Source organism: Suricata suricatta, chromosome 13, assembly GCF_006229205.1.
Source record: "Suricata suricatta isolate VVHF042 chromosome 13, meerkat_22Aug2017_6uvM2_HiC, whole genome shotgun sequence".
NCBI classification, from domain to species: domain Eukaryota; kingdom Metazoa; phylum Chordata; class Mammalia; order Carnivora; family Herpestidae; genus Suricata; species Suricata suricatta.
The window spans coordinates 73,588,544-73,613,927 of NC_043712.1; the positions used below are offsets into that span (position 1 = coordinate 73,588,544).

At 39.5% G+C, this 25,384-nt stretch overlaps 1 protein-coding gene and 1 pseudogene across 1 annotated transcript in view; one reads left to right on the forward strand and one right to left on the reverse strand.

The window, feature by feature from the left end:
• PCSK5 (proprotein convertase subtilisin/kexin type 5) overlaps positions 1-25,384 on the reverse strand; it is a 461,176-nt gene that overhangs the window by 72,125 nt on the left and 363,667 nt on the right. The window contains exons 22-24 of the mRNA XM_029920456.1: positions 21,058-21,194; positions 16,823-17,029; positions 13,059-13,127 (exon numbers count right to left, since the gene is read on the reverse strand). Coding sequence (XP_029776316.1) covers positions 13,059-13,127; positions 16,823-17,029; positions 21,058-21,194 — 413 coding nt within the window. The remainder of the gene's footprint in view (positions 1-13,058; positions 13,128-16,822; positions 17,030-21,057; positions 21,195-25,384) is intronic.
• Positions 10,673-10,785, forward strand: LOC115277208 (annotated as a pseudogene).

Consider the following 25,384-nt stretch of genomic DNA (forward strand, 5'->3'; position numbering starts at 1 on the left):
TCTAGTTATGAACTGCTGATCTCACTTTTACTTTTGTTTTGAACTTGGTAGACATAAGTGGAGCTCTTGGCTACCAAAGGATTTTAGAAAAATAAAAAAGTGTTTCACCCAAAGAAAGTAATTTGACAGTGTTTTTCTAGTTTGATATTCTTAAACATGCAAATGACACACATTCTTTTTAGTTTCTGGATACCTCTGTCAAGGTGAAGTCCATCCCACCGACTCAACAGCTGCTGGAAATTTAGTGCCATAAGCCCCACTTTGCTCTCATCTGGACACCTCTGTCCCATATTGTGCCTAGCCACACTCTGTGCTTTTGTTTCACTAGGTTTGTTTTGGAAGTGCTTGGCTCAGTTCTCTTTGTGCAGGCATACGTGATCCAGACAGCCTTGGCTTGCAGCTCGACTTTGCAGTCAGTTACACAATAAGTAGGATGAATTTTGATGATACCCGGCTCTGGGGGAAAACAGCGTAATAAACATCCAGAGCCAAGATGATGAGCTCATTGCTCTAGAATTGAACTTAGAATACCTCGCCACTATTCTCTTCTCCCCCGTAACCATAAGAATGTGCACTTGGACATAGGACAAGGAGGAAAGGGAAACTTAGGGGGCACAGCTAGAGAGCACAGGAGGAGAACCGAGAAGGAAATGAACATGGCGGGTTGACCTTTCCATGACTGTCATTCACAGTCTTTAGGAAAATGGTGTCTGTGTGCAGTCTGCTCTTGAAAAAGAGCAAATATTTGTCTGTTCTTTAAATTTGGAGCCATACGGTCCTAAGTTTGAGTTTGGCTCTAAAACTTGCCAGATCTGTGACTTTGGGCAAATTACATAAACGCTTTGGGTCTTGCTGCTCCCATCTGTAAAATGGGGATAAGGATTTCAAACAGAGAGGATCGTATGGAGGATTAGATATCATGCTTGTAAAAGGCCTACCCCGCTGAGCACCTAGCATGAAGTTGACAATGAGTTATCATTAGTAAAATATATCTGGCACTGCCTCAGCTTCCTTTCTCAGCAAAGTATTCTAAACATGTTGAAATCATGTGTTTCTGTGCCCATCTTAATCAGTTCTGATTGCATATTAGAATCTCTTGGGGGAGTTTTCAAAAACCGCTGATGCCCGAGACTTGGCCAGACCAATGCAATCAGAAAGATTGGGAGTGGCCCCCAGCATTGCATTTTACGCCTCCCCAGGCAGGTCAAATGTGCATCTAGGGCTGAAAACCACTGGCCTTCTCTATTTACATGTGAGCCCTTTGAGAGCAGAACACAGGTTAGTGTCTTTCATATCCCCATCTTAGCCTGATGTCAATACTTGTTAAATATTTCTTGGACTAAATTTATAAAAGTGAAAGAAAGTTGTCCCAATCCCCAACTCCGGGCCCCTAGGGATACATTTCTGGGCAAGGAATAAAAGCAAGGGTACCAGCGTATTGTTATTCTCACAACAGGGACTTGAAAGAGTGGGGCAAAGAAAGGTCAAGGTCCTTGCAGCTGACGGTTCACCACCCACTGACCACATGTCATTTATCACCAGTCCTATTTTCGACTCTTCAGTAGCCGAGAGATCAGAGAAGTGAAAGCAGAATACTTGGGGAGACTCCATCAGTTAGAAAAGAAATAGCAACTTCAGAAGAAGAATTCCTTTGATAGAAGGAGAAGGTCAGACACTTGCCAAGGGTTCAATAGGCAAGGCCAGAGGGGCAGAAGAGAGAAATCAGTAGAACACAGCGAGCACTTGCCTGGGACACTCTCATGTACAGATTTGTGATGTGAGACCCGGGCACATACCAGTAGTGGTTTCAGTCATGAGCGTGATGAGAATGCCCTTAGGTGTTCACAATATGAGTTTCTCTCTCTCTCTCTTATTTTTGCAGGCACATGGCAAGATTGCATTTCCCCATCCTGTGACCTCAGGCATGACCATGTGACTTGCTTTGGCCACCATATATGTTGTCACACTTTGGGGAAGGCTTTAAGAACTAGCGTACTTTCTTTTGCCTTGACAAGGTAAGGCGTGTTCCGTCAACCTGGGCCCTGGGTTCAAGACCACGAAGAGCAGAATTCTCGTCTGACCCATGATGGAGATGTAGCATGAATGAGAAAAAAAGCTTTGAGTTCTTGAGATTCGGGGGCCACTTGTTATTGGGGCACAGCCCTGCCTGTCCTAGGGTGTACATAGGACAAAGATCTTCTAAGTCAATGATACTTCCTCTGTGAAAACAGAGTAAACAGAGTTATGCACAGCTTGCTTAGGACTGACCAACTATGTTACTTCTCATGTGCATAAAATTGGTCAGGTTTCAGCATTTCCCTTATCCTCAGTTTCTCCATCTGTAATAATCTTTGGACTGTAGATGTGAGAACACATCATCTACATTAAGTGTTTAGCAGTGTGCCTGGGGAATGATGAGGCTTGGTAAACACTAAGTTATACATCAATGTCCCTCTTATTTGTGGAATCAACCAAACAAATGATGGGACAGCAGAAAGCACAAACTACACAATAAATATTTGCTAAATGAATTAATAACGAAAGCCAGGATGAATAAGTGACCACGACACTGCAAAATTTCTGCAAGTTCTTCCAACATTGGGTTCTCTTTTTTTAAGGTTTTGTTTTTTCCAAACCTTCATCTTCGAAATGAGGTATCATATAGAAAATGAGGGGAGGGGCGCTTGGGTGGCTCAGTCGGTTAAGCATCCAACTTTGGCTCAGGTCATGACCTTACAGTTCGTCAGTTCGAGTCCTGTGTTGGGCTCTGTGCTGACAGCTCGAAGCCTCGAACCTGCTTCGGAATCTGTGTTTCCACCTCACTCTGCCTCTCCCATGCTCATGCTCTGTCTCTCTCTGTCTCTCAATAATAAATTTAAAAAAATATTTATGAAAAAATTAAAGAAAATGAGGGGAGAAGGAGGCTCTAATGAAAAATAAAAACAAGTTTATGTTTTGTGTTGCCTTTTTAAAGACAGCACTAATGCAGCCACTTGTTTCTCTTCTCTTCCACAAATGGGTGACAGTGCAGTTAGATGCTAATCCTTCTTCTGAAGCTGGCTTGCGTTTGGCCTTTTATTTATTTTTTTAATGTTTTTAAAAAAAGTATTTGAGAGCCAGAGAGATAGTGTGAGCAGGGGTGGGTCAGAGAGAGAGGGAGACACAAAATCTGAAGCAAATACTCTTAATTGTCCCCAAAATATTTTTTAAAACTTTTAAAATCCAGTCTCTAATAAGTATTTATACATTATTTTAGTGGTTTCATCTCTTTGGTCTCTGGATTACCCCTCTCCCCCCCCCCCCCCCTTTTTTTTTTTTTGGTTCTATTGAATTTTTTTTTTTTTTAAGGAGTGTGGGTCTTATAGATCCTACATTCTGGATTTATCTTGTAGTGATCTTCAGGCTTAATAAGGGTTTCTCAACCTCAGCATTGACATTTTAGATTAACTAGTTCTTTTTGTTGGGGACAGTCCTATATATTACAGAATGTATAAAAGCCTCCTTAATCTTTGGTCACTCGATTCAAGTAACCGTATCCCAGTTGTGACAACCCAAAGTGTCTCAGAACTTTGACAGATGTCCCTAGGGTCACCTCCGGTTGGGAATCATCAGTCTGGACACTTGTCAAGGATACTAGGTAATGTTGTGTACTTGTTAATGTGTCATATGAGGACACACGTGGCCTTGTGTTCTGTGGAACTTAGGATACTGAGTGTAGTAGTTCAGTTACGACTCAGAGCGGAAATCAAGAAATCAGATGATCGAGCCACCCGGGCTCAAAGTTAAGTGGGTAGCCAGCAAATCCCCTCTTTGTAATGAACTATAGAAGTACTCTGAGTCTGTTTAACGATCAGTTTTTCACTTAATGATTTTAGCATCCAGTGAGGACTCTCTTTTGAGTCGATACCCTAGGGGATGTAAAATGATACATTTCTATTACTTCCTTTGTGTATATATCAGCTGAAACTTGTAGAGAGCCTTCCTCTTCATTTTGCCTCCTCCTTCTTTTCTCTCTTCTTTAAATATCATTTTGGATGCATGGATTGTTTTTAATTAATTGAATTGTGATTCTTTATCATCTATATGTTTTGATCATCAAATCCCAAATGGCCAGTGGGAACCATTCACACTAATTACTGTGTCATTTCCTATGAATTCGTAAACCACCTACATGATTCAAATGAAAACTGTGTTAAAAGATATAACTAGAGTAGTTTCGCTCCCCTCTCCTTTACCTCTTTCTGTATAGGTAACAATTTTCATCAGTTTTCTGCTTTTCTCTCTGTGTATTTCTCATTCAAAAATAAGTAAAAAAATGTATATAAACAGGCACATATATTTGATTTCACCATCTTTTCTAGCCCAGAAGTTAGTATGCTGTGTATGGTTTTATTTTTTAATTTTTAAAAGTTTTTGCCCCTTGCCTTCTGCCTAACAGTATTTCAGGAAATCACTATCGGTTCATAAAGATCACCTTTGCCTTTTTAGGGCCACACAGCCCTCCACTATGTGTGTGCACGTTACTTTATTCAACCAGTCTTCCTTGAATGAGCCTTTAGGATGTTTCAAAGAGCTTACTACCACAGATAATGCCACAAAGAATAACATCACAAAGTGCTGTTTTGCATTTGTAGGTTTCCCTCAGGGGAAATTCCTAGAAGAGATGTCATAGCGAGAATAAATACGTAGGTAATTGTGTTATCTACCGTCACATTTCCTTCAGCAGTGCTTCTACCTTTCCGTCTTTCTACCAGTAATAAATAACAATGTTTTCCTACAGCCTTGCCTGTACAACGCACTGTAAGCTTTTGAATTTTTGCCAGTCTGATAGGTGAGAAATAGTCTGTCACGGGTAGTTTTAATTTGCATTTCCCATACGATGAACAAGGCTAAGCATCTTTCCTTATGTGTAAGGGCCATTGGTTGAACATGATTTTGAAAACCTAGCTCTTTCTTCATAATTTACTGGCTGTTACCTTAGATCCAGCTCCTGTTCCTCCATACTTAGATTTCTGGAATAATCTTCTAGCTGACTTCTCTGCCTACAGCATTCTCCCTTTCAATTATCCTGAACGCAGGCCAACACAATTACCAAGTTAATCTTTTTAAAACACTTCTTCAAAACATTCTCTTTCTCTTTCTCTTTTTATTTTATTTTATTTAAAAAATTTTTAATGTTTTATTTATTTTTGAGACAGTTCTCTGTCTCTTTTTAAAGAACTTTCAATTATTCCTTTTTAGCCACAGAATAACTTAAACTCATTAATCCAGAATTCAAAATATGGTTTTCCACCACTTCTCTAAACTTCTTTTTGTTGTTCCCCTATATTTACTTAACAGTAGTCCCCCCCTTACCTGTGGGGTATATGTTCCAAGACCCCTGTAGATGCCTGAAATAATGGGTAGAACCAAACACAATACACACTATGTTTTTTTTCTATATGTATATACCTATGATAAAGTTTAATTTATAAGAGGCACAGAGAGAGATTAACAATGCTAATAATAGAATACTAACAATATATTGTGATAAATTTGGCACTCAATTTATATGAGCTTTATCTTTTTAAAAGTCTCTATTACTTAAGAATAGTTGATATGTGATATTATATTAGATCAGGAGCACAGTTAGGGCGCCCAGGTGGCTCAGTTGGTTAAGCGGCCAATATCGGCTCAGGTCACGATCTCATGGTTCATGGGTTCAAGCCCTGAATCAGGCTCTGTGCTGACAGCTCAGAGCCTGGAGCCTGCTTCTGATTCTGTGTCTCCCTCTCTCTCTGACCCTCCCCTACTCATGCTCTGTTTCTCTCCGTCTCAATAATAAATAAAACATAAAAAAGTTTTTTTAAAGATCAGGAGCACAGCATAGTGATTTAACAATTCTGTACATTACACAATGTATGATGACAAAGGGTAGTTACCATCAGTCACTGTACAATGTTATTATAAATATTATTGACTACATTCCCTAGGCTGTACTTTCTCTCTGTGACTTATTTATTATATAGCTGGACCTTTATACCTCTTAATCCCCTTCACCTGTTTTGTCCACTCCCCACCCTCCTCCTCTCTCGCAACCACCAATTTGTTCTCGGTATGAGTTGTTTCATTTTGGTTTTTTTAGATTCCACATATAAGTAAAATTATATGGTGTTTGTCTGTCTCTGTAGAATTTTTTCACTTAGCGTGGAACCTTCTAGGTCATCTATGTTGTCTCAAATGGCTAGAGCTCAAATTTTATGGCTAAATATTATTCAGTGTGTGTGTGTGTGTGTGTGTGTGTGTGTGTGTGTGCACCACTTCTTTACCCATTCATCTACTGAAGGGCATGGGCTGCTTCCATATTTTGGCTATTGTAGATAATGCTGTAATAAACATAGGGGTGCATATATCTTTCTGAATTAGTGTTTTCATCTTTTTTTGGATAAATATTCAGTATTGGAATTACTGAATCAAATGGTAGCTCTGTTTTTAAGTTTTTGAGGAAACTCCATACTGTTTTCCACAGTGGCCATACCAATTTATAGTCCTACCAACAGTGACATCTCCACATCTTCATGAACATTTGTTGATTGTAGCCATCCTGACAGGTGTAAGGTAATATCTCATTGTAGTTTTGCTATGCCTATCTTTAATAATTAGTGATGTTGAGCACTGTTTCATGTATCTGTTTGCCATCTGTATGTCTTCTTTAGGAAAATATTTTTTCATGTCCTCTGCCATTTTTTATTTGGCTTGTTCGGGGTTTTTTTCCTTTCTTTTTTTTCTTTTGGTGTTGAGTTGTATAAGTTTGTTATATATTTTGGATATTAACAGTTTGTTGGCTATTATCTCCCATTCAGTAGGTTTTTCTTTTGTTGATGGTTTCCTTTGCTGTGCAAAATGTTTTTATTTTGGTGTATTGCCGATAGTTTATTTCTGTCTTTATTCTCCTGGCCTGAGGAGATCTATCCATAAATATTTTGCTAATGTTGGTGCCAAGAAGACTCCTGCCTATATTTTCTTTTAGAAATTTTATAGTTTCAGATCTTTAATCCACTTAAAAATTTTTTTAAATGTTTATTTATTTTTGAGAGAGAGAGAGAGAGAGAGAGAGAGAGAGAAAGAGAGAGAGCGAGCAACCAGAGAAGGGGCAGAGACAGAGTGAGACACAGATTCCAAAGCAGACTTCTGGCTCTGAGCTGGCAGCACAGAGCCTGACACAGGGCTTGACCTCACAAATCGCAAGATAATGACCTGAGCCAAAGTTGGAGGCTTAACAGACTGAGCCACCCAGGTGTCCCTCTTTAATCCATTTTGAGTTTATTTTTGTGTATGGTGTAAAAAAGTGGTCCATTCTTTTTGCATGTAGCTGTCCAGTTCTCCTAGGGCCATTTGTTGAAGAGAATTTTCCCCATTGTACATTTTTGCTTTTTTTGTCACAGATTAAGTGACCATATAGATGGTGGTTTATTTTTGGGCTCTCTGTTCTGTTTTGTTGATCTGTGTCTAAATTTGTACCAGTGCCATCCTGTTTTTATTATTATAGTTTTGTAATATATCTTGAAATCAGGAAGCATGATGACTGCGGCTTTGTTTTTTTCTCATTAGTTAGTTGCATTCTTTTGTGGTTGTCTCCAAATTTTAGGATTATTTTTTTAGCTTTGTTAAAAATGCTATTGGAATTTTGATACAGGTTGCACTGAATCACTAGGTTATTTTGGGTAGTGTGGATGCTTTAACAGTATAAATTTCTCCAGTCCATGAGGATCAACTGTCTTTCCAATTTTTGTGTTGTCTTCATTTTATTTAATCACCATCTTATAGTTTTCAGAGTATAGATCTTGCATCATTTTGATTAATTTATTTCTAGGTATTTTATTGTTTGATGCATTTGTAAATGAGATTATTTTTAATTTATCTTTCTGCTACTTTGTTATTAGTGTATACAAACACAACAGTTTTCTGTGTATTGATTTTACATGCTGCAACTTTACTGAATTCATTTTATTAGTTTTTTTTGATGGAGTCTTTAGAGTTTTTTATATATAGTATCATGTTGTCTGCAAATAGTGACAGTTTTACTTCATTTCTGGTTTTGATACCTTTTATTTCTTTTTCTTGTCTGATTAATGAGGCTAGGATTTACAGTACTATGTTGAATGAAAGTAATGAGTGTGGATATTCTTGTCTTTTTCCTGATCTTAGAGGAAAAGTTTTCAGTTTTCACTATTAAATATAATATTAGCTGTAGGTTTTTCATAGAAGATTTTTATTATGTTGAGGTATGTTCCCTCTAAGCCCATTCTGTTGAGAGGTTTTATCATGAGTGGATGTTGAATTTTTCATCTGTTGAGATGATCATGCTTTTTAATCTTTCATTTTGTTAATATGATATTTCAAGTTGATTGATTTATAAATATTGAACTCAATCATGGGGAATGATCCTTTGAAAACATTGTTGAGTTCAGTTCGGTACTATTTTGTTGAGGATTTTTGTATCTATATTCATCAGGGATATTGGCCTATGGTTGGTTTCCTTCCTTCCTTCCTTCCTTCCTTCCTTTCTTCCTTCTTTCCTTCTTTCCTTCTGTCTTCTCTCTCTCTCTCTCTCTCTCTCTCTCTCTCTCTCTGTTTCCTCCTCCTCCTTCTTCTTGTGTTATCTTGTCTGGTTTTATTATCTGGGTAATGGTGGCTTCATAGAATGAATTTGGGAGCATTCCTTCCTTTTCTATTTTTAGAACACTTTGATCCTTATGGCCTTTTATTTTATTAGAAGTACTTAAAAATTTTAAATTTGTGTATAATTTTCCACAAGAGTAGGGACTAAAGCCATTTAAATGAGCAAAAATTAATGGATTTTTATTACCTATTTCTAAGGCAAGATAAAGGCACATTGACATCTATTTTATTGACAAGGTAAGGAAGTAAACAGGTATTAGTAATTTGATTAAAATCAATTAATAAGTCCATGATGTTGTAAGCATAGGCCCAAAATCTTAATTTTACAATTAGCTATCACCTATTACTATGTCTCCAAATTAAAAAAAAAAAAGGTACCTCAAAGCATCAAGTAAAAATGACTCCATTTACTTATTCTCTCAATGAAGAAATATAATTTATAAAACTTTGATTTGTCTTATTTAAAATTTCCATTCAAGATGCCAGCTAGAAGGAGAAAGAATTTTGCATCCAATAATTTTGGAACGAGAAGATATTATATAAAATGCTATCTATTTGTTTTCAGCATAATAAAGAAGAGAAATATAAGAGAGAACAGACTGCTGTTTGCCAGAGGTAAAGGGTGAAGGATGTCAAAAGGAACAAACTTTTACTTCTAAAATGAATAAATCCTGAGATTATAATGTGTAGCATGATGACTATAGTTAATAATACTGCATTGTATATTTGAAAGTTGCTAAGACCGTAGATTGTAAAAGTTCTCATCACAAGAAAAAAAAAGTCTGTCACTCTAAGGTGACAGATGTTAACTAGCCTTATTGTAATGATCACTGCACAATGTATATAAATATTGAATCATTATTTGTACACCTGAAACTATTGTAATTTTCTATGTCAGTTATGTCTCAATAGAAAAGAAATCTCACCCCATCATAATAAAAACACCCTTGTTTCATCCTGGAATAGCAAATTTAATATTTTCTTTAAAATACAATAGCCTCTTTTTGGTCATGTTTCCTCTTCTCTCCTCTTTCTGGTAATCTTTCTTTGGAATAATAAATAACTCCACTGAGGAACTAGACAAGATTGGAGTCAATCTGGAATTTGAGTTCTTTTTTATTGGGTATAAAAAATCTTAATCTATAATTGCGCTAAATATCTGGGAAGGAATGAAAAGCTCAGAAAAAACCTCACTATTTCCAACAACCAATCATTATATGGTGCAGAGAAAATATCTCAAAGTGACTGGTTTCATTTTTCTCTAACTCTCTTAGAGATTGTCTAACTCGGGTTCAAAGATGAATCGACATTATTAAAATGGAAGAAAGTGGAGTTTTTTCTAAACGATGAGGTCCTGTCTCACAAGAGGAATCTCAAGAAAATCTATGGTACTTTATTCATATCTTTTAAAATTTATATTTATATTTTATTAGAATTCTGAAATTTAATAAGCCATTTCCTCTTCAAATCTCACTAATGGGTTTAATATTTTATGAGAGGCTATTTATTTCTGTATTATATGACATATTTTCTCTTCTTGGCCCATAAACCACGTTTGAATAGAGAAGACATCATACCTAGATCCCTGGGTGTCCTGAGCCATGCATCTCCCCTCTAAGTTCCTGTAACTCTCAAATTCAATTCAACAAATAGTATACATTTATTGTACATTTATTATATCCTAGGCCCTGCTGCTAGTTCTTTTGGTAGCACAGTGTATATGCCATTAAGCTTACTCTAAATGGTTTAGTGTCTAGGCAGAAAAATGTGTATGCATCAAACATTACACAGATCAGCCGTAAAGAGTATTATCACTGGCTTACAAATAAGAGGAGCAAGAAAAGAGAATGAACTCAACCACAGAGATCAACAGAGACCCCAGAAAGTGATAATTGACTTCAGCCTGGACAGTCTAAAAATACACAGGGTCTAACATATAACGACTTTATAAATTAAGAGAAATGTTCTGATTTAGTTGAGAAATTAGCAGCATTTAGAATGTTCTAGTCACATCGCTTCTCGGCCTTTTGGCTAAGATCAAGTGTAGAATGTTCTAGTCACTCTCCTGTGATCCCACTGAACATTGTATCTCTCTATTCTGGAAAGTTGCCTTGTAAAACACCTGGCTCAAGATATGTCACTTGTGGGGCGCCTGGGTGGCTCAGTCAGTTAAGGTTCCAGCTTCGGCTCAGGTCATGATCTCGCGGTTCGTGGGTCTGAGCCCCGCGTCGGGCATCGTGCTGACGGCTAGCTCAGAGCCTGGAGCCTGTTTCAGATTCTGTGTCTCCCTCTCTCTTTGACCCTCCCCTGCTCATGCTGTCTCTCTCTGTCTCTCAAAAATAAATAAAAAGCATTTAAAAAAAAGAGAGGTCACTTGTAACTGCCAGAGAGGGCCTTAGAGTGGCATCACAACTATTATCAACTTTGAATTCCAAGTATTCTGGTGAGTATTCAAGATCTGTACACAGAGTTTCGTAAAGAAGTGAACGAACTAAATAATTCAGTAGTACTTTGCAGAGGGAATAAAATTTTCTAATTTATCTCTTCTTACAAGTTGATTCTTTTGGATTTTGAGTCCCCAGATAGCCTAGGTCTGATATGGATTTTATTTTTTTCCCAGGGCCTTCACTTGATCTCATCCGTAGCCAGATCAGCTAAGGGAAGAGTGAGCACAATGTATATCCTTAGTGGTCATGGTTGTCATTGCTTCCAAGTTTTGAGATTTTACAGACAGGCAGACACACATCCGCACCCCCCCCCCCGCCCCCGCCACACATACATACCCCTCTCTGTGATACACAAAGATGGTCACACAACATACAGTAATAGCAAAGGTTCAACTGGAGACCACATAAATTAGCTGGATGTGAAATCTAATGAGCAAATATGGTCTAAAATAGGCAAAATGTGAAATCAAGATAGTTAAGACATTTACTCTGGCTCCTTGCAAGAAGAACCACTTTACAAGATACACTAGAATTTGCTTACCTTTTCAACTTCAGCACTTTTATTACTTATGTTTAGGTCTATTTATGCTTCTCAGGAAATTAGCTTTTTACCCTTATATGTCTGACTCTTAATGTTAACCCCTTCCTAAGTGATTTTCATTATTACATTTTATTTTTTAATAATATATGCCCCATTTCACAGTGGAAGGTAATGGAAGAACGGTTTTCAAGTTCCTAAAAACTCTATTTTGCAGTTACAGATATTATGGAAAATACGCAATTTCCATTGAAGGGAGAAAGAATCCATGGCAGTCATCAGATAAATTATAATTCATGTATAATATTTAAGAATTCAAGGAAATCCGTTAGGTAAAACCAATAAAAATTCTACTTAATCCTGGCACAGTCTGACCCCTTGCAGCCTCATGAGTGTTTGATGTCATCTTGGCTTCACCAGGCAGCTTATTAGCAAAGTAATTCTCAGGCCCCACCTACCTCTGTGAATCAGAATTTGCATTTTAACAAATCCCTCATGGGATCTGTGTGCACATTAAAGTTTTCGAAGCAGGGATTAACCAATCATAGAGTTTCGTGGAAATTCCATGAATAGAAATTACCCCATCAATCTTTAATTTAGGGTGGGTTTCCTTACAAAGATCTACGGACCCAAATGTTCATTATTTTCAGTAACTTAACTCAGTTTACATTAAGATAGGTTCCTAGAATTTGGTGCCCTCCCTATGTTTAGTTGTACATCCAATCCAATGATTCTGTGTGGTACAGAGTACCGGGAAAGGTACTCTCCCCCTTTCCAGAGGAGAACCAGGCATGCGTGGGGAGAAAGGGATCAGTGATTTGAATTCAAGAAATATCTGGAAGACGGACAAGGACTGTTTGTTGTATAGTGGGGATTTTAACTCACTGTCACCATATTGCTTTCTTCTCAAAGGATTGTCTTAGGCTTCAACTAAGAGAGTCATTTCTGCAAAGGAAAATCCCTAGACTCCTGACAAGTGTTTGTGAATCACATGCCAAGTGAGTTCGATTAATTAGGCATTTCTTTGCTTGAGTTTCTTTCTCCCACCTTTGTTCATCTCCGTGCTCATGACCTTAAGAAGCTAAGGAGAGGTCATGTCCTTTGCAACTGGAAACATGGTTGCGGAGGTGTCCTTCACCAGATAGCTAACAACCAGAGGAAGTGATGCCTGTCCTTTCCTAAACGTGGGTTTCATTAGGATACGTGACCTCTCCTTTGCCTCAAAAGGGATCATCTTTTGCTGGGACCCTGTTTGCATGGGAGTGAGCCTACTTAATGGGTATTGATGGTGACATTGATGATAACAATGACACCAGAATTCCTGCTGAAAAAATGAGGATGTGGGGGGGAAAAAAGAAAAAAAATGCTATTTCAACTCTTTAAGCAAAAAAAAAGAAAATCAGGTGTCATACCCAAGCTGCACCCCAGACATCCTTCTTCACAAGGCATACACTCTCCGTCGTCTGGGTCTTGGACTTGACCTGTACAAGACGAGGCAGAAACACGATTCATTTTCGGTGAGTGAAGACATGTTAATTGCTGCAAAAACATATTTGTGTGTAGCTTATTTTCTGCCCTTTCTCTTTTCTTAGAGACAACAAATTTTAGTTCTTTTAAATTTAGTTCCTTTAGCTGTTTTAGTTTTTACCTCCAAATTTCTAAGTAACATGATTACGATGCTGCCTTGTGATTTTATTCTTAGGCACTACGTCTACTGGTAAAGACTAGCTTTCTCTCGCCAATACTCCCAACAAATACAGACATACTTTCCATCCTCCCTAATTACAGATTTCGCTAGATTAATACTCAGCATTTGCATTGTTATGGTTAGGTTATAATATTATTATTCATGTTTTCTGAACCTCTGAGTTTCTTTAAAAATTTTTTTTAACATTTATTTATTTTTGAGAGACAGAACATCAGCGGGGGAGGGGCAGAAAGAGAAGGAAACACAGAATCTGAAACAGGCTCTAGGCTCTGAGCTGTCAGCACAGAGCCCGATGTGGGGCTCGAACCCACTAACCCTGAGATCATGACCTGAGCTGAGGTCAGATGTTTAACTGACTGAGCCACCAGGGACCTTGACATTAGGTTTTTATACACCTTTTTGTTTTCTCTTTTGCTAATATCTCTGTCTCACTTCTTCATTTGTTTTCTCAATATCCGTCCTGAATGCATCCTCAACTGTACCCTAAGTAGAAATCTTCTAGCTATTACGTCAGTATCTTTTTTACTGTCATCCTGAGGATTCCTTTCATCCCTCTCCTCCTTTGGATGAATTTTCTGGACCTTATTTTTTCTTATTTCTTGTTCTATTTTTTTATACCCTCTACAAGTCATTTTCCAAGAAAAGATGCATGGGAGGTAACGTTTTTGAAAACTTGCATGGTTGAAAATACTCTTTTTTCCTACCCTGACACATGACTCATGGCTTGACTGAATTTAAGCTTTAAAAGAGAAATAATTGGGGCACTGGAGTGGCTCAGTCAGTTAAACGTCCAACTTTGGCTCAGGTCATGATCTCCTGGTTGGTGAGTTTAAGCCCCACGTCAGGCTCTGTGCTGACAGCTCAGAGCCTGGAACCTGCTTTGGATTCTGTGTCTCCCTCTCTCTACCACTATTTTGCTCATGCTCTGTCTCTCTCTGTCTCTCAATAATAAATAAATGTTAAAAAAAAAAAGAGAAATAATTTCTTTTCTAAAAAGTTTAAAGTTTTTGTTCCATTTTTATCTTTTAGTTTCCAGTATTGTTGACAAGTTCAGTGTCATTCTGATAGCCAATCCATTTTGTGTGATCTCCTTTATTTTCTCCTAGAAGTTTTAAAGACTTGCCGTTTGCAGAAAAAAAAAATCTCAGTTTTCTGGATTCTTACAATCATGTGTCTTGGTGTGTGTCTTTTTAAAATCCATTATTATGCAGAGGGCCTGTTCAGTCTGGAAATGCATGCCCTTCGGTTCTGGAATTCTTCAGAATTAATTCTTTGTTAGTGTTCTCTATCCATTTTTTGCTGTTTGCTCTGAAAAACCTATATTATTTGTTTTTTTCCTTTCAAGTTTTTATTTAAATTCTGGTTAGCTAATATGTAGGGTAATACTGGTTTCGGGAATAGAACTTAGTGATTCATCACTTAAATCTAGCACCCAGTGCACATCACAACAAATGCTGCCTTGATGCCCATCCCCCATCTAACCCATCCCTCCACCCACCTCCCTCTATCAACCCTCAGTTTGTTCTCTATCATTAAGGGTCTCTTGTGGGAAAACCTGTATTATTTGAATTCCTGGGTTGATCCTTTATTTTTCTTCCATCTTCTCCCTTTTCTACTTTTCTTCTTTTGGTTCTGCTGTTTCAGTGACTTTTAAATTTTTATCTTTCTACCCCTCTTCTTCATTCTCATTCTTAAATTTTTTAAAAAAATATTCCAAGATCATATTTTTATTTTCTGAATGTTCTTTTTAAAATGTATTTTTAAAATTATCTGTTTCACGGTATACATTATAATTTTCTATCTGTATATACTGCAAAGTGATCACCCCCAAAACCCAATTATCGTCTATCTCCCTACAACTGGCCCCCTTCACCCTGTCTCCCATCCCCAAATCCCATTCCCTCTGTTAACTAGCAATCTGTTCTCTGTATCGCTGAGTTTGTTTGTTTTGTTTCTTAGATTCTACGTATGAGTAAAATCATAAGATATTTGTCTTTCTGTGACTTCTCCACGTAGCGTAATACTTTCATGGTCCATCCATATTGTAAATGGCAAGATTTCATTCTTTTTAAAAATAGATCAACTCTATCCATTCATTCATTCATGAACATTTAGCTTGTTTCAGTTTCTTGGCCATTGAAAATAATGCTGCAATGAAGATAGACATGTGTATATCTTTTAAAATTAGTGTTTTCATATTTTTTTCAGGTAAAAACCCAGTCGTGGAGCAGCTGGATCAAATGGTAGTTTTATTTTTAATTTTTTGAGGAAAAGTTAATTATTTTTGTTTTCCATAGTGACATCAATTTAAATTCCTACCAACAGAGTACGTGAGTTCCCATTTTTCTATATTTTCTCCAACACTTGCTATTTCTTGTCTTTTTGATAGAACCATTATAACAGGTGTGAGGTGATATCTCATGGTGGTTTTGACTTGTGTTTCCCTAAAAATCAGTGATGCTGCACATCTTTTAATGTGCTGGTTGACCATGAATTTTAAAAATTTATTTATTTTTTTAAAAATGATTTATTTATTTTTGAGAGAGCACAAGTGGGGAAGGTGCAGACACAGGGGGCCAGAGGATCTGAAGTGGCTGTGCGCTGACAGCAGTGAACTTGACATGGGCCTTGAACTCACGAACTGTGAGATCATGACCTGAGCCTAAGTTGAATGTTCAGCCGACTGAGCCACCCAGGCACACCCACACTGTCTTTTTAAATCTGCCTTTCTAAATCCTTTTTTTTTTTTTTAAGTTTTAAAGCCTATTCTACATTAGGAAAGACAAACAGAAAAAGGAATGAATGTCTTAATTATTCTAGAAACATCTTGGAACTCTTTTCAGCATTAGACCAGGCATAATTCTTATATAGAGCAGAGAAAGTCTGTAGCATTTTTACATGGAAAAAAAAAAAAACTATAAGTCCTGTTTTTTTAATCTCTTTCTTTCCATGTATGATAAGGAATTGGGCAACAGCAGTAAGACATATGATTCATAGAACATTTCATATTTTTGTGTAGCTTTAGGTAGGTTTATTCTCCTTGGCTTCATATAGCAACCATCTTGGTGCAATGCTCGCCCTTTCACACATGAAGAAAACAAGGCATAGAGCAATTAGACTGATTCCACACAGCAACTAGTAACTGGGAAGGAGAACATTGTTTGTCAGGACTTTTAGATTTAATCTGATAGTTCTCTCCATTATACCCCACCCACGAACGCTCAACTCAAAGTCAATTTCTCTGTGATTAGTTTCACTCCCGTGTCTTTGGAGTGTGTCTTGGGAAACCCAGAGAAAGGGGTGTGGGAGGAGAGAGAGGAGCATGTCCCCACTGCACATGTAGTCACATAAAATCGTGCCAGGTGCCAATACAAAAGCCTGGAAGACAGTTGGAACCTTTAGGACACCCAGGGGTATAGCATTTCATGCTACCTCCTGGTATAAGACCTTGGCTCAGAGCGGACTTACCTTGTCCACACGCCAACTTCTGGCAGGTTTGGTTGGTGGGCACCAGGAAGTAGCCTCCCATGCATCGTGTACAGATGTGCACATTGTGGCAAAGCTCACAGTGGTCAGGGCAGGGCAGGCAGATGTGTCCCTCAGCAGGGTGGTGGCCTGCTGGGCAGCTCTCCCAACACTCCCCCTGATACAGGAAGCGCTCCCGGCCATGCTTATCTGAACAGATGGAGGGGCAACAAAAAGAAGGAAAATGTACAAAATTAACCATGAAGCTAGTATAACCTAAGGTATTTTATATTTTAAAATAAAATGATGCAACTGAGTGTTTAGGCTCCTACAGGACCAGGAGTATAAGAATTCATTTAATGATGGGGTGCCTGGGGGGCTCAGTCCGTTAAGCATCCAACTTCGGCTCAGGTCCTGATCTCATGTTCGTGGATTCAAGCCCCGTGTGGGCTCTGTGCTGACAGCTCAGAGCCTGGAGCCTGCTTCAGATTCTAGGTCTCCCTCTCTCTCTGCCCCTCCCCCTCTCATGCTTTGTCTCTCTCTGTCTCAAAAATAAAACATTTACAAAAACTTAAAAAAAGAATTCATTTAATGAAAAGTATACTATCTCTATACTTACAGTTGACAAGTTTCTATTCTGGGGAATAATTTTTCAGTATTTTATATATTTGAGTGAATAGAGACTACTCTCAGATGTTACTGCAGAAGCCGAGAGCACAGTCTATCGATAACTGTGAGTCGGAATGTGTTTACTTTCCCCAAGGGCCCCTTTTGGTGTCTTTGGAAGTTCTCAGACTTGGGGGATATAGAGATCCTATGACAATAAACACATGCTTACTGGTAAAACCGTTTTTGGAACAGTGCAGTCTTTTAAAAAGATTCCGAATTCCATTATCAAAACCACACATTTGTGTTAACTGTCCCAAGACTGAATTTTTGCAGAGTTGCCATCTCCTATGATGACAGTGTATTGAGCGCTAGACCAGGCACACCTTTTTGATTCCTTAAAGATTTTTGAAAGCCCTGAGCTTCTGTCAACATTGGAGTCTACATGGAAAAATCAACGGTACGTCCAGCATGAGACTATGGGAATTTGGTTTTGGAGGGATAGAGAATTCTAACCAATTATAAGCTCACAATTAATGAAAAAGCATTATGTTTGTATGTGTGTATAAAACAAAATTAATATAGATGCACCTAGAGGTCTCCTACCCTCACCCTACTGGAATCTTGTTTGTGCTGAGCATGTTTAGGGCATCCGTCTTCTCTGAATCACATCTCCCATATGCTCTTGCCTCTGCAGAACAGCTGACCTGCATTGCCCAAAATAACCAGAGTCTAGGGTTTACTTGCAATATACCCTATGAAGGTCCAGAGCCATTGACCTTCAAGGTGCAAGGCTCCGGGATCTGTGGATAAAGATAACACTTGACGCCATGTTGCACATGCAGGAATTTAACCTCATTGTAAATAGACTGAACCACATAACACTGCAAATGTTCAACTGTTTTTGTGTCCATAAACTGGCTCTTTCAAATGATCTAACCTACTGTTTTGTGCTTAATTAAATTCCTAGTTCGAATCCAACTTAAAAATCACACCTTTGGATTATGGCTCGGAAGCTACCTCTTTGCTGTTTGTGATTTCCTGCCAGGAGTCCGCTGGCTCCTATGGGACAAAGAAGATAGAACTTCCATAGGGGTGGGGCAGAAACTTTCAAAAGAAAGGCTGAAGGACTCTGAAAATAAACTGTATGAAGTTCACTTCAACATGCTTCTTACTATAGCTGTTGGGAGGTGGCGTTGAGTTTAGCTTTGGGTTCGATTTGGTAGAGAGCAAATCTAGAAAAGAACTTAGAGTGAATCTTCCCCCACAAAGCTGAGCTGGAGGGTGGCATTTCCAAAAGGATTTTGACCTAAATCGTAACCAAATTACCATTAAACAAAGGTGGGATTTCTACAATGATGGAAAATGCTGATGGTGTGTAGGTGGGACTCCCTAGTCAGAGGGTTTCAGCCTTTTATGAAAGCCTTTTGATCTAGGACTGCATCTGTCCAGTCACCTCTTGTTTCTAGCACTGTTTCATGTGCCAGCGATGCTAACACAAGCACGAGGGACATCCTTCCCTCATTTGGTCTTTCATTGATTCTTGTTTTATAATACGGAAGGACAAACCCCTCTGCTAGACTGTAAACTCCTTGAAGGCAAGCTATGGCCTGCACCTGTGAGAGGCACCATACAATTTTGCGAAGATCTGGAATAAGCACACTTTTAAACAAAAAATGCCAGGGAAACATCAAAGCATTTTATGTTCAGGTTGGCCCACGTAACGATAGGATGCTTATTTTAGACATTTGTTTAGTGAGTCCTTGAGTGTGTACTATGCATGAGGATTTAGTATGTTTTAAGTGTGAAAGGGATTTTAGATGCTGTCTTGTCTATGTGTCCCCTCTTCTTTATTTTTTACAAACAAGGAGAGACTTAAAGAGGTGAAGAGACTGATTTGTCTTCTAGTTCATTAATAACAAAGCGGGAACGAGGTACCCTCATTGCCGGGACTGGTAATCTTTCCACTGAACCATTCATTCCGTTACATTGTGTGCCTCCCACATGCCCGGTGCTCTCCTAGTGCTCAAAGCTAGTGCTCAGTTATGAACCATTCTCCACTCTTATAGGACATCGAGTCTATGGACAAGATAGATATCAAGTTTAAGGACACCTGGAAAGGGGTACTTGGAGGCTCTAAGGACGCACATATGGAGAGGTCCCAACTGAGACAAGGAGATTGGGGCAGCCCTCAAGGAGGGAATGATGTTGAAACTGAGACCTAAAAAGTAAATAGAGGTCCGGTAGACAACAGCTTTGGGAACATCTTCAGTGAAGTCTTTGAACAGCTAGAGAAATTCCGATGCCCACAGAGGAAGTAGGTACAAATAATAGCATTAGTCGTAAGGATAGTAGTTAATATTTACTGAATACTTCTTATGTGCCCAGCCCTGTTTGAAGTGATTTGTTATTTTATCTCATTTAATCTCATTTCATTTTCACGATAACCTTAAAAGTAGAAAACCTTTATTACCATCTTACAGATGAGGAAGGAAACAGAAGGAGCAGCCTCGTGAGGTAATTTGACATTGATCCACTTTGTTTACGTAAGAACCACAAAGAAAGAATTTTAATTTCCACAAAGATATGTGTTATCTCCCATTTTTCTGCAAATGCATGATACTCTCAGTTTGTTCTTCCTTTTTCTTGGTTTTGTTACAAGCCAGAATAAAGATGAATAATTCTCTTTTACCAGAACAAAACAAAAACAGAAGCAAAAACAAAAACCCGGGGTTTTCTTTGAAATTTCTCAATTTTTAAAAAAGCTTATTGATTTATTTTGAGAGCGAGAAAGAGCAGGAGGGGTAGAGAGAGGGATAGAGAATCTCAAGCAGGCTCCACACTGGCCGTGCAGAGCCCTATACTGGGCTTGAACTCACAAACCGTGAGACCATGACCTGAGCAGAAACCAAAAGTCAGACGCTTAACTGACTGAGCCACCCAGACACCCCTGTAATCTCCTGATTCTTAAATTTGGCTTAAATGATAAACGTTTCATGGAAGTGGAATAAAATATGAACCTGATTCATGGAAGGTCAAGGTAGGGGGCAGGCATATGAGGGGAGTCAAGGGTCAAACTGCAGAGGACCTTTGAGATCATGGGATATAATCCAATGACAGCAGAGACTTAGACTTTTTAAGGTAGGACACAAAAAGTTACACTTTTGTGTTGAAACAATTCCTTTGTTTCTACAGTAGGGCTCTGACAACTTCTGAATGGCATAGCTTCAGGCTGAGGAGACCTTGATACAGCCTCTATTTCAATATTTCTCCTCAAGCCTCAATGTGTCTTCCTTAACATCCTAGCTTTTCACTTTTACCTCAACAAATCTTAGCTTCACTGACTGTCTCATGTCTGACATCATGTCTGCCTGACCTTTCTTTCTCCTTCTCCGGAAAGACACTTCTTAGCTTCTCTCTCATCTCCTCAGGGGCAGTGAGTCGGTGTCGACAATAATGTGAACTCGTTTCCTGACAAGAAGCAGAAGCTTCAAGGTTATACACACTCTCCAATGAACAGCTGCCTAATAACCCCTTGTCCCCGGAGATAAAGCTTTTGAGTCACACCAAATTATGGCCAGTGGGAGAACAGGTTTGAAGAAAGGAAGAAGAGAACAGCCAGATTTCCTCACCTACTCCACAGGAAGTACAGTTGGAAGGCTCATTTCCTTGGCATTCTTGGCAGGTGTAATGGCATGGATGGCATTGCTTCTGAAATTCAAATTTCCCTGAGGGACATTTGAAAATGCAGCGGCCGTTGTCAAAAATCCTAAAGGAAGAGCAGATTTCAGTTTGTAATGGCGACTTTCTGGAATGGCTGTAAGTATTAAAACATGTGTTCGTGTTTCACTGCACAGACTTGGTTTCATTGTTCCAGAAACGAGGGAGATGCCTGGGACTGATCATCTTAGAACATGTGGAATATTAGTCATGTGCCCATCCTTGGCCCAAGGTCTGGACCCAACAGCAGGCATGCCAGAAACTGGCTCAGGACATAATCGTGATTCTGGTTCCAAATAAGCTAACCAGTGCCTGCAGGGATTAAACCCATATTGTGGGCCCCAGCCAAACACAGTCAGCAGTCAGATGGAGGTCTTTAATCATTCAAGACGCTAAAGAGGCCTCTGAATCCAGAAGCCTTGGAGAAAATATTCTTCCCTGCATTAACATCATGCCCACACTTTACATGGGAAATGTCAACATCAAGGGCTCTCAAAGGGCAGAACCAAACGGTGTCCTGTAGCTTACGTGCTACTTATAAACTTGGCCTCTGGCAAGCAATCAATGAAATGATTTTGAGTGTCATTTTTGCAAGCGCTTCTTGATGGATAACATACCATTTTAAAAAATCTTGTCTGTAAACACCTACAAGGACCCCACAGATAGGATGGCTATGGGCTTATAAAACCTTTGATTTTATACACATACAATCCATATCATAATATTTTCATCATTTTGCTTTTCTTCCTCTGCGAAGTAATTCCAAGAGCAAATGTGATTAAGTTATATCCAAGAATTTTGCTCATTCAGATATGAAATGTTCACCAAAGGCAAGAGTCAGATAGGAGGGCGTGAGCCCCAGAATTTCCCCCCCAGAGTTTCTAATTCGGCAAAGTCTTTGGGGGAGGGAGCTTAGAATGTGTGTTTTTTCAGTTTCTGGGTGATGCTTTTGCTGTTGGTCTAGGGACACACTTTTGAGAGCCACTGTTATTTCCTCTGCTCACTGAGAGTATGGATTACTGTGGAATCTGTTAAATGATTCCTAAGTAACACAGGCAGTGCCAAACAGGGTCCAGTAGAGTCATTAGTGTCTCAGCTGTGAGGTTAACTGAGCACGTAGCACGTGTGTGCCCCGAAGGTATGATGTTGGCATCCAGACTGAGAGAGTGGGGGGCCTGTCAGCAAAGGTAGGGCTTCTTTCTTTCTCTACCACCTCCTTCCACCCAAGCTGGGCATCCCATGGGTGTAGGCTGGGGTGCCCTGGTTGGCTGAATCCCATTTCCGTAGCTAGAGGCAGCCCTGAACTGCAGATGGGCTTGAATGGGTTGGGAGGAAGTCAGAGTAGGAGCAAGGCAACCTGACCTAGAATGTTGCTTGCAATCTTCCATCTTGTCACCACATCCTGAAAGCCCATGTCATCTGCCTCTGTTGGGAACAATGGGATTAAAGCCTACAACATGACAGGGAAAGCCACCTCCGTCTTGTGTTCTCTGCCCTCCAGGTTCTGGCCACCATACCCAGCACTACTGGAGCGCACCAGCCTTTTGGATATTGCAGAGCCTGGAGTCCTAGCCCTAAGCAGACACGTATGCACATCTGGTCGTCCGTGTCAATCCAGATCCCCTGTGCCATGGCGTATAATGAGCAGGCTGTGCTCCCAGCCCAGACTCTTAGTTGGTGGCACTAATGCCAACCGGGAATATCCCAGCCCCACCCTGACTCTGGTCTCTGAGTTAGAAGATTTTTCAAGGAATAATTTGGATGGGACCAGTTAAAAAAGAAACCCCGCAGAAACCAAAAACATTCCTTTAAGAAAAACTGTGTAAGAGCTTCCTGAGGTTTTTAAATGAGGAAGCTACTAGATGGTCTCCTGGAAGGGAGAATGGGGGCATTTATTTGTGAGGATTCTTTTTTCCCCCTAAGTTTAGTTAAAAAAGGATGAAAAGCATATCATCATCTTTGTCTTTTATAGAAAGAGATGACGGATTTGTTTAGGGGGAAATCATTTCTCGTGGGAGAGGTGACCTAATACTCTCAATGATGGGAACCATTTAGAAGCATCCAGAAAGTGGGGGTGGTGGACTGGGGAGTGAAGCCGATGCTGTAATACTTTTGTGTTTATGTATGGATGAGTCTGTGTTTCTTACTTGAGTACTTACTTGATTTTAGGAAAATGCCAAGCACATAATTGTGCTTTAAAGATACACACACACACACACACACACACACACACACACACACACACACTATTCTTTCTAGAGATTTACAAAGAGAAGGAAAACAGTCATGCTCAGGTAAAGGCACATCACGCCCATCATTTCCGGCGTCCCCATCCCCATCAAGGAAAATGGCTAAAGAGCTTGAGAAAAGTATCATTTAAGTGGCACAGATTTTCCCCTGAGACCGACAAATCTTCCCTAGTGGAGCGGAATAGACACCTTGCTCCAGGCTCCATGGGGCTGATGATAATTTCCTTTAAAGCCAACTCAAGCCATCTCTAGGACAGCCAGTCATCCAATCTGTGGATTTCTGTGAGAGGCAGGCAGACTAATCTCTGCAGGGGAGGCATTTCTTGCCCCAAGTCACGCATGCTCTGAGCCTTTTCACAAGCAGCGAACCATTTCGGGTCCAACAGCGCTTATGGAAAGGAAGAAGTTGGCAAAACCACATGCTAAGGAGCCGGGCAGAGATAATGTGCTCACTATTGCCCCTAAATTTTCTAGACACCCATTGTGTGTGTGTGTGTGTGTGTGTGTGTGTGTGTGTGTGTGTGAGTGTGTGTGTGAGTGATGTAAATTGGAACAGAAGAGACGGCAAGTCAGGCTTAGCTGATCCTCTGCTGATTATTGGTTTGGCCTAAATGACCGATCACAAGGGCACTTACTATAATTTCTTGGCTCTTTAATGTTAAAGCAATGAATCTGGCAAAAAAAAAAAAAGTCTTTCTTAACCCCTGAATTCATTGAAACAGGTCAAATAAAACATTTGAGGGTGGGTCAGAACAGAGGTGAATTTTAATGCTTTTCATGAGTTCATCGAGTCCGTAACCCCCTCAGTTGTGGGTTGGGCAACCAGCGTGGGCCATGAAGGCCATGGGCTTGCAAGGCTGCGCATGTTCAACAGCAGCGCCACAGGTGGCACTTACTTCCTCCAAATGTTCAATGTCTCTAAGGAGCTAAGCTCGAGAGTTTCCGGAAATGTAAAGAGAGAACTAGAATATGTAGAGAGGACTTCCTAGAGTTTGACTTTCTGTAAAATATCTTGTTGTCTTTAAAAATTTTATTAAGGAAAAAAGTAAACACATATAAAATAAACATACATACAAGACATAACAGTACCCTTCCCTCTGTATTCACCTGTCAGTCTCAGTGCATGGCCAGTCTTTATATTCCCATCAATTGACTTCCCTCTTGCATTATTTTGAAGCAAACCCAGATTTAAATATTAACACTCCTCTCCTAGATAAAAACTCTTTTAGGGATGATTTTTTTTTCTACCACGACTAGAGATATCCCAAAGCTTAAGGCGAGGAAGGAACTTGGACAGACCGACTGTCCTGGTTATTCTGTTTGTCTCCTTACCCCTAACCCTTGCCTCAGATCCATTTTTTTTTTTTTTTGGTCATTCTGTCTTCTGTGTCGTGGAAGTGTTCCCACTAGAAACTGCCTCCCCAACTTCAAGTCCCTCACTTGTAAGTGATGTTTCCCATTGGCTTCCAGTTAGTTTCAGACAAGGGAAAATACCAGCAGGAGATCTGAGTCAGGGAGGAGAGAGAGATTAGGAGTATATATTCTCCCTAGAGCTACAATTCTGCTCTCTCCTTCTATGGTTCTGGAGTGGCTGTGTCCCCTACAACTCCATTTTCTGTCAGGCATCCCCTCTTCCAGGACCCCAGCTTTTGCCTCAGGCCTAGGATGTTAAAGCTGACTCACTATTGCTTGTCCTTGAGTGCTTCCCATCCCTTGAATTTGACCTCCTTGAGCTACCTGTAAGAATTCATCGACCTTGCACCTAACTCAGAGCTGGATATAAAGCAGGTACTCAAAACCACCTTAAATGGATCTGATTCCACCCAGCGAAATGCTTTGGAAAATATTCAAGAAAAGTACTTTGCTGCCCTTTTGAGAATGACTAATTCAACACCCACGTCTTTCAAAATAATTTGGGGGGGGCCTGGGTGGCTCAGTGGGTTAAGCATCCAACTTTTCAGCTCAGGTCATGATCTCACAGTCTGTGGGT